The sequence below is a fragment of the Melopsittacus undulatus genome, chromosome 4 (assembly GCF_012275295.1).
Source record: "Melopsittacus undulatus isolate bMelUnd1 chromosome 4, bMelUnd1.mat.Z, whole genome shotgun sequence".
NCBI classification, from domain to species: Eukaryota; Metazoa; Chordata; class Aves; order Psittaciformes; family Psittaculidae; genus Melopsittacus; species Melopsittacus undulatus.
In genome coordinates, this window is record NC_047530.1 from 2,213,094 (window position 1) to 2,224,836 (window position 11,743).

The window sequence follows — 11,743 nt, forward strand, 5'->3', positions numbered from 1 at the left end:
TCCTCTGTAGCTGTTGGGGTTTTGGTTTCTGGGCTGCTTTGAGTTGAGTTTTGCTTTGCAGCCTCGTGTGTGTGTTTTCTTCCCTGCCTTTAGCTCCTGCTTTGTGCTTGGAATGGGGACAAGGAGCTCCCCCCTTGGCACTGGTGGATGTTTGCAGCTGGAATGAGGTGGGGGGGGACAAAGGGGGGACATGGGCAGGGTTTGTATCCAGTCTATAGGCTTCAGGGTGGGAATAAAGAGCTCTTCACCATCACGTGTGCTCCACTGGGCCTGGGCTGAGGGTGACCAAGGAGCTGGCACAGGCATGGGTGGGCTGGGATGGTGCTGCCAGCTCGGCTATGGGGCCATGGGACCCTTTCCCTCCCTCCTACCCCCCCTTATGCACAAAGCACCCATCCAGCTGTGCTCCAGGGGCTTTATTGATGCAGTGTGCCCAGATGTGCAGCAACATCTGCCTGGAGGAGAGGAAGAGCAGGGACTTCATCCCCTGCCTCGCTGCAGCCTGGTCCCCATAGGGAAGGTGATGCTGCCCTGGGAGCTGACCGTGCCCATGGCTCCTGTTCTCCTGCCCCTTGGTGACCGCCGTGCACCTGGGGGGGGGACAAGGGCCTTGGTTTGGGGGTCACACACACACAAAGGGGGGGTCCCCATGCCCAGGCCACATCCACACTCACGTGAGGGCACCCCAAGGTGGCAGGAGGGGCGGCAGGGCTCAGGCTGGGCCAGATGGCAGACGGAGGCACTGCAGGAGATGAACACCTGCGACCCACACGTGGGCTCCATCAGCCTCGAGGCCCCCCATGGAAGGGTCTCCGAGCCCCATAGAGCCCCATTCACCCCTCCACTGGGGGCAGTGCTGCTCCATCACCCCCCCTCACCTCTCCCTCCAGCACTGCCATGGATGGGGGCTCCACAAAGGTGAAGGTGGAGATGATGAAGCGCTGGTAATGGCTGGGGAATGGGAGCTGTGGGGATGCTGGTCCGACCGGCACGAGCTGCGTCCTATAGTTATCCCCTACAAAGGGGCACCTTGGGGTGCAAAAGGGACCTTTATGGTGAACACAGGTACCCCCCACCCCCATCTCCATCCTCATTGCCCTCTGCTCACCCATCCACCAGAATGGGCCACTGGGGCTGTGCCGTGGGCTCGGTGCTGGGGGCTGCCCAGCACTGGTGCAGCACCAGCACCAGGTTGGGGTCTGTCTTGTGCAGGAGCCGGACCTCCACGTAGATGGGGTCCCGCAGCACCTTCACCAGGGGGAAGTCACCATCGGGGTGGTAGGAGCTGTAGCTCTCATCTATGGGCACAGGGAGATGCTGAGGGGGATGAGGAGGGAGCCGGGATGAAGGGCACCAGTGGATGTGATGCTCACCAGTGGCGATGCGCAACTGGAGCCCCAATGGGCCCGGCCTGGCCACGGCGGCCGCAGTGGTGGGGATGGCAACTTCCATGCGGAGGGGCAGGAGATCACTGGCGTTGTAGATGCAGCGGGCTTGGAGGCTGAGGGAGCAGGGCAGGGGTGGGTGAGCCCCCCCCTTCCATGGACCCCAGCCCCATAGAGGGACGGGTCCATGGTCCCAGCACCAAGAGGGGATGCTGGAGGTAAGGGGGTGCTGGAGGTAAGGGGGTGCTGGGGGTAAGGGGGATGCTGGAGGTAAGGGGGGTGCTGGGGGTAAGGGGGTGCTGGTGTCTCACATGTAGATGCTGTCCCGTGTGATGGAGCCCCGGGGGGACCCCTGCACATCGATGGTGGAGATGAGCTGGTTCTCATAGATGAGCTGGTCCTCGATCACCTGGGGGGGACACAGACATGGGGTGAGGATGGTGATGGTGATGGTGATAATGATGATGGACAATGATGATGGATGGTGATGGTGATGATGGTGATTGGTGGTGATGATGGTGATAGTGATGATGATGATGATGATAATGATGGTGATGGGTGATGGTGATGATGATGAATGATGGTGATGATGGGTGATGATGATGGATGGTGGTGATGATGATGATGATGGGTGATGGTGATGGTGATGATGATGGTGAAGATGATGATGATGATGATGGTGATGATGATGGATGATGATGATGGGTGATGGTGATGATGGTGATTATGGTGATGATGATGAATGATGGTGATGATGATGGATGATGATGATGATTGGTGGTGATGATGATGATGGATGATGATGGTGGTGATGATGATGATGATGATGATGATGATGGATGATGATGATGATGATGATGATGATGATGGCTGCCCCCTCCCCACCTGCGCCGTGGTCCCGCACTGTGTGACAGCGAAGCGGAACATGACGAAGGCCTCGGTGACGCGCAGGGGCTCACAGCCAGGCTGGCTGCTGGCCAGGCGCACACTGTCCAGGTTGTAGGGCTGGGTGCTGAGCCCCCGCGGCACCACCAGCACGAACTGACCCTCCAGCAGGCACTGAACTGTGGCTGCAGCAGCAGGAGAGAGCCCATCACCCCAGCAATGGGGACTTATGGGGTGGGATGGGATGGGGATGGGATGGGATAGGATGGGGATGGGATGGGGATGGGATGGGATGGGATGGGGATGGGATGGCGATGGGATGGGATGCGATGGGATGGGATGGGATGGGATGGGGTGGGGTGGGATGGGATGGGATGGGATGGGATGGGATGGGGATGGGATGGGATGGGATGGGATGGGATGGGATGGGGATGGGATGGGATGGGGTGGGGTGGGATGGGATGGGATGGGATGGAGCCTAAAGCTCATCCAGTGCCATGGGCACCGGGATGCTCCAAGCCCCTGTGTCCAACCCGCCCTTGAACACTGCCAGGGATGGGGCAGCCACAGCTTCCTTGCTCCCCAATCAACCAAGATGGGAAAGAACTTAAGATCCAGCCCCAAAGCCACCCCATAACCCACAGCACTGAGGGTCACATCTACACTGGTCCTGAGCCCCTCCATAGATGGTGCCCTGGGCAGCCCATCCCAAAGCCTTTGGCTTTCAAACCAGTCCCACTCTCCCATTTAAAGGGGCACCTCCAGCCCCATTTATCCACCCAGGGATGCAGGTGATGGCACATCCCTGCCAGAGCATCCTACCGGTGTTGCCATAGTAACAGGGCACAGTCCGGTCCATGTCATCATAGCAGCATCCTGCCTGCAGACATGCATCCCTGCCCTGCGGTGCCACACACGGCATCCTCCCCACAGCCACCTGGCACTGCTCCCGGCTCAGTGGGGTGCCTAGGGTGGCACAAAGGGGGCACTGCCCTCAGCATTCCATCCCAAAGCATCCCCTGCATCCCGCTGGTCCAGGGCACCCATCCCATCCCATCCCATTGCCCCATCCCAAAGCATCCCCTGCATCCCGCTGGTCCAGGGCACCCATCCCATCCCATTGCCCCATCCCATTCCCTGTATCCCACTGGTCCAAGGGACCCATCCCATCCCATCGCCCCATCCCATTGCATCCCACTGGTCCAGGGGACCCATCGCATCCCATCACCCCATCCCAAAGCATCCCCTGCATCCCACTGGTCCAGGGGACCCATCCCATCCCATCTCCCCATCCCATTGCATCCTGCTGGTCCAGGGGACCCATCCCATCCCATTGCCCCATCCCATCGCATCCCACTGGTCCAGGGCACCCATCCCATCCCATCACCCCATCCCATCGCATCCCCTGCATCCCGCTGGTCCAGGGCACCCATCCAATCCCATTGCCCCATCCCATTGCCCCATCCCATCGCATCCCCTGCATCCCACTGGTCCAGGGGACCCATCCCATCCCATCTCCCCATCCCATTGCATCCCCTGCATCCCTCTGGTCCAGGTGACCCATCCCATCCCATCACCCCATCCCATCGCATCCCCTGCATCCCGCTGGTCCAGGGCACCCATCCAATCCCATTGCCCCATCCCATTGCCCCATCCCATCGCATCCCCTGCATCCCACTGGTCCAGAGGACCCATCCCATCCCATTGCCCCACCCCATTGCATCCCCTGCATCCCACTGGTCCAGGGCACCCATCCCATCCCATTGTCCCATCCCATCGCATCCCCTGCATCCTGCTGGTCCAGGGGCTCCATCCCATCCCATTGCCCCATCCCATCCCATTGCCCCATCCCATCCCATTGCCCCATCCCATCGCATCCCCTCCGCTTACCTGCCCCTGCTGATGGGTAGAAGAGGGCTGTGGATTGCAGCAGACTGGGCTGGGACTGGAGCCCAGGCCTCATCAATCCAGGCTGGGCTTGGGGCTGCAGTCCTGGGCGCCCCAAACCTGGATGGGGCTGAGCATGGAGACCAGGACGCAGCAAACCCGGCCGGGATTGAAGCCCGGGATGGGTCATTCCCGGTCGGGAATGGCTGGGATGGAGCATCCCGGGATGGACATGGCTGCCTTGGGAATGGGGCTGAGGGTTGGGGTGGGTTGGGGGGTGAGCTGCTGGACGCAGGAAGCCTGTGTGGGTCTGAGCACTGGTGTGCATGAAGCCACTGGTGCCATGCACCAAACCGGGCTGGTTTTGGGGTGCAAGCACTGCATGGGGGGCTCCTGCTTGAGCCTGAGCCCCCGGGTGCACCAGAACTGCATGGGTTTGGGTCTGAACCCCAGGACGGATGTGACCTGGTTGATTCTGACCCATAGAATGAATTACTCCAGGTTGGTTATGGGTCTGAACCCCAGGACGCACATGACCCTGTTGATTTTGACCCATAGAATGCATCAGCCCAGGTTGGTTGTGGGTCTGAACCCCAGGACGGATGTGACCCTGTTGATTCTGACCCATAGAATGCATCAGTCCGGGTTGATTGTGGGTCTGAACCCCAGGACGGACATGACCTGATGGATTCTGACCCATAGAATGCATCAGCCCAGGTTGGTTGTGGGTCTGAACCGCAGGACGGATGTGACCCTGTTGGTTCTGACCTATAGAATGCATTACCCCAGGTTGGTTGTGGGTCTGAACCCCAGGACGGACGTGACCCTGTTGGTTCTGCCCCATAGAATGCATTAGCCCGGGCTGGTTGTGGGTCTGAACCCCAGGACGGATGTGACCCTGTTGGTTCTGACCCATAGAATGCATCAGCCCAGGTTGGTTGTGGGTCTGAACCCCAGGACGGACATGACCTGATGGATTCTGACCCATAGATTGCATCACCCCAGGTTGGTTGTGGGTCTGAATCAGTGGCTGAAGAAGACCCGGTTGATGCTGAGCCCCAGGTCGCACCATTCCCGTCTGTCTCTGGCTCTGCCCCCCAGCTCCTGCTGGATCCGGAGCACCAGGATGCACCAGAGCAGGTTGGCTGTGGGTCTGGAGCCCAGGATGCCCCATTCCCATCTGGTCCTGAGGCTCTGCCCGTGCCGGGGGGGGCACCGGCTCCGGATGCACTTGGGATGTGAGCCGGGATCCTGGGATGCTGATGGAGGATTGGGATATGTGGTGCAGGAGGCCAGGCTGGGACAGGGGGACCAGGACCCCAGCCTGGCTCTGGCGGATGCCGTTGCCATGGCCACCAAAGGGATGCTCATCACCAGCGGGTTTAGGACAGGTCATGTTCACCCCATAGGAGGTGACCGGGACCCCATTGGGCAGTGTCTCCTCCAGCTGCACCCGCAGGACGTAGCGGTCCCCCTGCAATGGGGCAGGGGACACAATGACCCCCAGCCCCATAGCACCACAATGGGGGTGATGGGATGGATGGGGCCTCACCTTCACCAGCACATGGCAGCCCTCGTAGCCGGAGGAGAAGACGATGGCACCGTCGGCTCTGCTGTGGAGCCAATGGAGGCAGATGGAGCAGTTGGCGACGTCAAAGGGGGTCCCAGACTCATCTGTGGGATAAGGGGAGTCATGGGATGGGGTGGGATGAACCATAGAACAGTTAGGGTTGGAAAGGACCTTAAGATCATCCAGTTCCAACCCCTGCCATGGGCAGGGACACCTCACACTAAACCATATCACCCAAGGCTTCATCCATCCTGGCCTTGAACACCAGGGATGGAGCATTCACAACCTCAATGGATAACCCATTCCAGTGCCTCACCACCCTAACAGTAAAGGACTCCTTCTTTACATCCAATCCAACACAAACACTGACACTTCTCAGGCTCTGAGAGCTGAGTTTGATGTTTAAGAACAAACACCAGCTCAAACACTAAAACCTACTCACACTACAGGCAGTGAAGCCTTCCCTAGTCAATGTGATGTACAGGAAGCTGAGTGGTTCCAGAGCACTAAACCTGTACTAACTCTGAACCTTCTGGTTTCAAGCACCTGGATTTCATTGGAGACATAGAATTTACCACTTATCAAATGCTGCTTGTCCACAAACTTCTGTCATTGTCACTACAATTCTCTTTTTGGTAACAGTTATTGTCTCAATGATGCCATTTATGTAAGTAGCAATACAGGCAAATGGCTCTACAAGTACAAAGGAAAAGGTCTTAGGGGGTTTGAAAACCTTATTTCCTTAAAACTGGCCCCAAAAAGGTCCATTTGCTAAAGCATTTCTATTGTAGATACACACTTTAAGTTGCTGTAAGGTCTGTGCAGTGCAATGTAAGGACAGTTAGAAAAGAGCCATGAACTAAAGCATCAACAGGTAAATATATCCCAGTTCCAAGCACATGACAACAGAGTCATGTAAGCTGGTAAAGGTTTGACAAAGTCAAGCCTAAGTAAGCCCAGCAAAGGTTGTACTAAACATGCACACACATTCTTAGGAGTAGCAAGGATTAAATGTAACGTTATAGTTACTCTAAGTTCCTGTATATAACTATATAACGTATAGTTATATATATATATAACGTATTGTGTGTGTATATATATAACGTATAGTGTGTGTATATATATATAACGTACAGTTATATATATATATAACGTATAGTAACTCTAAGTTCCAAGGTGTATATACCAAATTCTTAAGTATGGAACTGGGGATATGATGCTAAGAACCCACCCCCCAAATGTAACATTTACATATTAACACATTAACATATTAACATATTTACATATTTACATATTAACATTACATATTCTGACAAAAAGCATCATCTCAGTAATTATTGTGTCAGATACACAGATGAAGGGAGCTCTGAGCCCATCCAATCCCACCCCAGGTTAAAGCCATTCCCCTTATCCCATCCCTGCATCCCTCATCCCAACCCCTCTCCATGTTCCCCTTATCCCATCCCCGCATCCCTCATCCCAACCCCTCTCCATGTTCCCCTTATCCCATCCCTGCATCCCTCATCCCAACCCCTCTCCATGTTCCCCTTATCCCATCCCCGCATCCCTCATCCCAACCCCTCTCCATGTTCCCCACATCCCCTTCCAGAGCCGTTCCATATGGATCCGATCCCCCCATCCCAGCTCACCCAGGACCCTGAAGCGAGCGCTGCGGCCGCGGCCGGGATGTGCTTCCAGCTGCATCCGGTGCTCCCGGCACTCATACCGGTACTGCAGGAGTGAGAGGGCTCCGGGGCCATGGACCAGGAGCAGCAGCAGGAGCCGGAGGGATCTGCTCCATCCCATGGTGAGCATGGAGCCGCGTTCGGTGCCGGAGACCGGGATTTATAGCCGGCACTGGGAATGTGGCACATTCCAGGCCTCTGGAATGCTGGGATGGTGCCAGGGCTCCTCGCTCCTCTGCCCAGCAGCGACCTCAGTGCCCTGGGCCGGGGTGACCGGGCAGGAGGCCTTGGGAATGGGGAATGGGAATGGAGCAAAGATCCAACCCAACCCCCCCTTAGATCCAACCCAACCCCCCCTTAGATCCAACCCAACCCCCCCCATACCGGTTTGAACCCATCACCCCTCATCCCATCACCCTTTTGCCACCGTCCATCCCCATCCCAAGCTTCCACCCTCATCATTTTGGGGTTAACCCCTCCCTCCCCATGGGGAACCTCTACCTCCAGCATTCCCAATGGAAAACCTCCTCCATGGTGCCCCCCATCCCATGTAGCACAGGACAGCATCACTCTCAGGCCATCCTTTATTAAGTGCATCCCTTCCCCATCCATCCATCCCCATCACAGCTTCCCCCTGGCACATCCCAGTTCACGCTCCAAGAACCGGATAATCTCCTTCCATGAGTGTTCCTGAGCCCTGGCATGAGCCTTGGTTTCCCCCCCCCATAGCACGGGCCGGGGGCTGCCCCTCATGGAGGACATGCTGCAAAGGGGGGAGCAAGGGGGCTCAATGAGGTGCCCAGCACCAGGGTAGGACAGGATGCGGCCCCGCTCCGGTGCCATCCGCGCCATAGCCAGCCTGGCAAAGAGCTGGCTATTGAGGCTGCGGTCGGCTTCTCCCACCACGAACAGCACCTTCCCTTTGATCCGCTCCACCGGGATGGCCGAGGAGCCGGGAAGAGGATGCTGAGGGTCATGGAAGACACCGGAGTTATCCAAGGATCCCATGTCGGTGATGAGCACCCGCTCCAGCCCATAGGGAATAGCAGGGATGTGCAGGTCCTTGTACACCAGGGGGGTGCCGTGCAGGAAAGCGGTGCCATTGATCCACACCGTGGCCAGCACCGGCGGCAGGAAGGAGGCCATGGCCAAAGCCACCTCGGCTCCCTTGGACACGCCGATGACGCCCAAGCCAGGGCCTCGCACCTGGAATGGGGCCGGATGGGAGCAACGTGTGTTGGGATGCTCCATGGGATGCTTTGGAATGCTCTATGGGATGCTCCATGGATGCTCCATGGGATGCTCCATGGGATGATCCATGGGATGCTCCATGGGATGCTTTGGGATGCTCCATGGGATGCTCCATGGGATGCTCCATGGGATGCACCATGGGATGCTTTGGGATGCTCCATGGGATGCACCATGGGATGCTCCATGGGATGCTCCATGGGATGCACCATGGGATGCTCCATGGATGCCCCATGGGATGCACCATGGGATGCTCTATGGGATGCTTTGGGATGCTCCATGGGATGCTCCATGGGATGCACCATAGGATGCTCTATGGGATGCTTTGGGATGCTCCATGGGATGCTCCATGGGATGCTCCGTGGGATGCTTTGGGATGCTCCATGGGATGCTCCATGGGATGCACCATGGGATGCTCCATGGGATGATCCATGGGATGCTCCATGGGATGCTCCATGGATGCTCCATGGGATGCACCATGGGATGCTCCATTGGATGCTCCATGGGATGCACCATGGGATGCTCCATGGGATGCACCATGGGATGCTCCATGGGATGCTTTGGGATGCTCCATGGGATGCTCCATGGGATGCCCCATGGGATGCTCCATACGATGCTTTGAGATGCTGAGGACCCCCCTACCCCCTTGCATTGCTCCTCCCCATCCCCTGCCCATCCTGACCCACACATGGGTGCTGTGGGGCTCACCTTGGGGTGCTGCAGCAGCACGGCCGTCGCCTCCTCGAAGTACCCAAGGTCAATCTGGGCCATGGTGCGGGGCAGGTCCTCATAGGCAAAGAAAGCCAAGGCCAGCACCGCAAAGCCCCTGCTGGCCAAGAGCCCTGCCCGGAACTCAATGAGCCCTCCTGCACCCCCAAACAGGTCCACGACACCCGGGAATGGTCCTGGTCCTATGGGAAGCAGCACTGAGCACCAGATCCATCCATTCAGGTCCCATCCGGACTCATCCTGGACCAGGACACTGGTGCTGTGTGTGTTAATGTGCCTATGTGGTCACTGCCACACAGTTTGGGTTGTCTGCTGTGGGATCCTGAATCCCTCCATCTCCATGGGATAGGGGCTCAGCATCCCAAACATAAACCCACAATGGGAGGTGATGCTCTCCTTGGTTTTCCTCCAGGAAAACCCCAACCATTCCACCTAATTTCCATCCCAAACAGCCCTGATTTATGGATCTATTGCAAGGAATAAGCTGTTTCCTGGATGTATTAGTCCTGGTCTCTTTGTGCTTCTGTTGTGAATGATCTGGGGGGTAATTCCATTGGTTCCTGGTGCAAGAGACACCAAGGTCTCGGGGATGCTGCCATGGGGCATCACTGGGACACCAGGCAATGTCAATGGGGCACCCAGGCCATGTGTATGCACTAGGATCCATGCGTCCTCCCCTCTCCACCATCCATAAGACATTTGGTAGTACACCCCCCAGCATCTCATTGCTCCCCCCCCCTCCCCAGCATCCCATTGTTAACCCCCCCCAGCATCCCATTGCTCACCCCCCAGCATCCCATTGCTCACCCCCCCAGCATCCCATTGTTCACCCCCCACCCCAGCATCCCATTACTCACCCCCTCCCAGCATCCCATTGCTCACCCCCCAGCATCCCATTGCTCACCCCCCCCAGCATCCCATTGTTCACCCCCCACCCCAGCATCCCATTACTCACCCCCTCCCAGCATCCCATTGCTCACCCCCCAGCATCCCATTGCTCCCCCCCCAGCATCCCATTGCTTACCCGCCCCAGCATCCCATTGCTCATCCCCCTCCCTCAGCATCCCATTGCTCACCCCCCCCTCCAGCATTCCCATTGCAACCCCCCCCCCCCAGCATCCCATTGCTCATCCCCCTTCCAGCATCCCATTGCTCCCCCCCCCACCCCAGCATCCCATTGCTCCCCCCCAGCATCCCAATGATCCCCCCCCCCATCCCAGCATCCCATTGCTCCCCCCCACAGCATCCCATTGGTGTCCCCCCCAGTATCCCATTGCTCCCATTGCTCACCAGGCGGCAGGTAGAGGGCCCCACGGACCCTTCCCTCCCTGACGGGCACCCTCTGCACCCCAGCACCCACAAACCATCGCTCGGCCTCGCAGGCAGCCAAGGGCCGATCCCGAGGGCTGTGACCCAGGATGACTCCATCAAACACTTCCACATGGATGCGGAAGGGGCTGCCGGTCACATCCCGCTTGAGCAGGCGCAGGAAGGGGGTGTCCGGCTGCAGGGCCCACAGCAGCCCCATAGGGCAGAGGCCACTATAGCTGCCCCCCAGGGCAGGTTGGGACCCGGGATCCACCCGACCCTCAGCATCCGCACGGAAGAAGGCTCGTGCTTGGAAGCGTTCCCCATGCTCATCCCGGAGCCAGACCCATAGGGTGATGAGCTGGGATGGGGTCAGGCCCCACACCTGTATCCGCACCGGGCGGTCGGCGAGGGAGGAGTGGGGGGTCACTGTCACCTCCACCATGGGGCACCTATGGGGATGTGGGAGCATCAGTGTGGTCTGACCCACTGCATCCGGTGTGGAATGGGGGGGATGAAGGGAGCGCAGAGCTCATCCGGATCCAAGCCCAATGGCTTCCCATGGAGCAGCTGCTCCAATCCCTGTGTCCAACCTGGCCTTGAGCACTGCCAGGGATGGGGCAGCCACAGCTCCTATGGGCTCCCTCAGCACCCTCATAGTGAAGGATTCCTTCCTTACATCCAGTCTGGATCCCTCCTGTTCCAGCCTGAACCCATCCCCTTTGTCCCATCCCTGATGAAGAACCCATCCCCAGCATCCTGTATCCCCTCCAGGCACTGGAAGCAGCCCCAGTGTTCCCATCCTGGCTCCATACAGGAGCTGCTCCAGCCCCTGAGCATCCTCATGGCCTCTGCACTCGCTCCATGTCCTGATGCTGAGGACCCCAGAGCCGGATGCAGCATCACCCCCTTAACCCCACACCCCCCCAACACCAGGGACACCCCCTTTGCTCCCCTCCCCCACCCCCAGCACCCACTTTTCCCCCTCCCCATTCTCCTCCTCTGCACCCCAAGACCATGGGCAATGGGACAAGGGATGGGGAGGG

The 11,743-nt window shown here is 58.2% G+C and overlaps 2 protein-coding genes across 2 annotated transcripts; both read right to left on the bottom strand.

Annotated features, from left to right (window-relative positions):
- Positions 1-480: 480 nt before the first annotated feature.
- Positions 481-7,533, bottom strand: ZP1 (zona pellucida glycoprotein 1). The gene is made up of 11 exons (XM_034062297.1): positions 7,377-7,533; positions 5,710-5,831; positions 4,161-5,631; positions 3,093-3,236; positions 2,271-2,455; positions 1,697-1,794; positions 1,374-1,501; positions 1,109-1,298; positions 879-1,029; positions 675-759; positions 481-590 (listed from the first exon to the last, which is right to left on the bottom strand). The coding sequence occupies exons 1-11, from the start codon at positions 7,531-7,533 to the stop codon at positions 481-483; spliced, it is 2,841 nt and encodes a 946-aa protein (XP_033918188.1).
- A 500-nt stretch (positions 7,534-8,033) lies between these two features.
- Positions 8,034-11,142, bottom strand: LOC101875005 (acyl-coenzyme A amino acid N-acyltransferase 1-like). Its single transcript, XM_034062313.1, has 3 exons — positions 10,680-11,142; positions 9,369-9,571; positions 8,034-8,618 (listed from the first exon to the last, which is right to left on the bottom strand). Exons 1-3 carry the CDS (start codon positions 11,140-11,142, stop codon positions 8,034-8,036), a joined length of 1,251 nt encoding a protein of 416 aa, XP_033918204.1.
- Between the last annotated feature and the right edge of the window lie 601 nt (positions 11,143-11,743).

Bases quoted from the DNA above. Each gene is read 5' to 3' on its own strand.
- ZP1 (XM_034062297.1), bottom strand. From the start codon at position 7,533: ATGGGATGGAGCAGATCCCTCCGGCTCCTGCTGCTGCTCCTGGTCCAT. The intron at 5,632-5,709 runs GTGAGGCCCCAT...GCCCCATTGCAG, and splicing joins GCTGCCATGTGCTGGTGAAG to GGGGACCGCTACGTCCTGCG. The intron at 1,299-1,373 runs GTGAGCATCACA...CTGTGCCCATAG, and splicing joins CCAGTTGCGCATCGCCACTG to ATGAGAGCTACAGCTCCTAC.
- LOC101875005 (XM_034062313.1), bottom strand. From the start codon at position 11,142: ATGGTGGAGGTGACAGTGACCCCCCACTCCTCCCTCGCCGACCGCCCG. The intron at 9,572-10,679 runs GTGAGCAATGGG...TGCTTCCCATAG, and splicing joins GGCCCTCTACCTGCCGCCTG to GACCAGGACCATTCCCGGGT. The intron at 8,619-9,368 runs GTGAGCCCCACA...GCCCCATTCCAG, and splicing joins TGCTGCTGCAGCACCCCAAG to GTGCGAGGCCCTGGCTTGGG.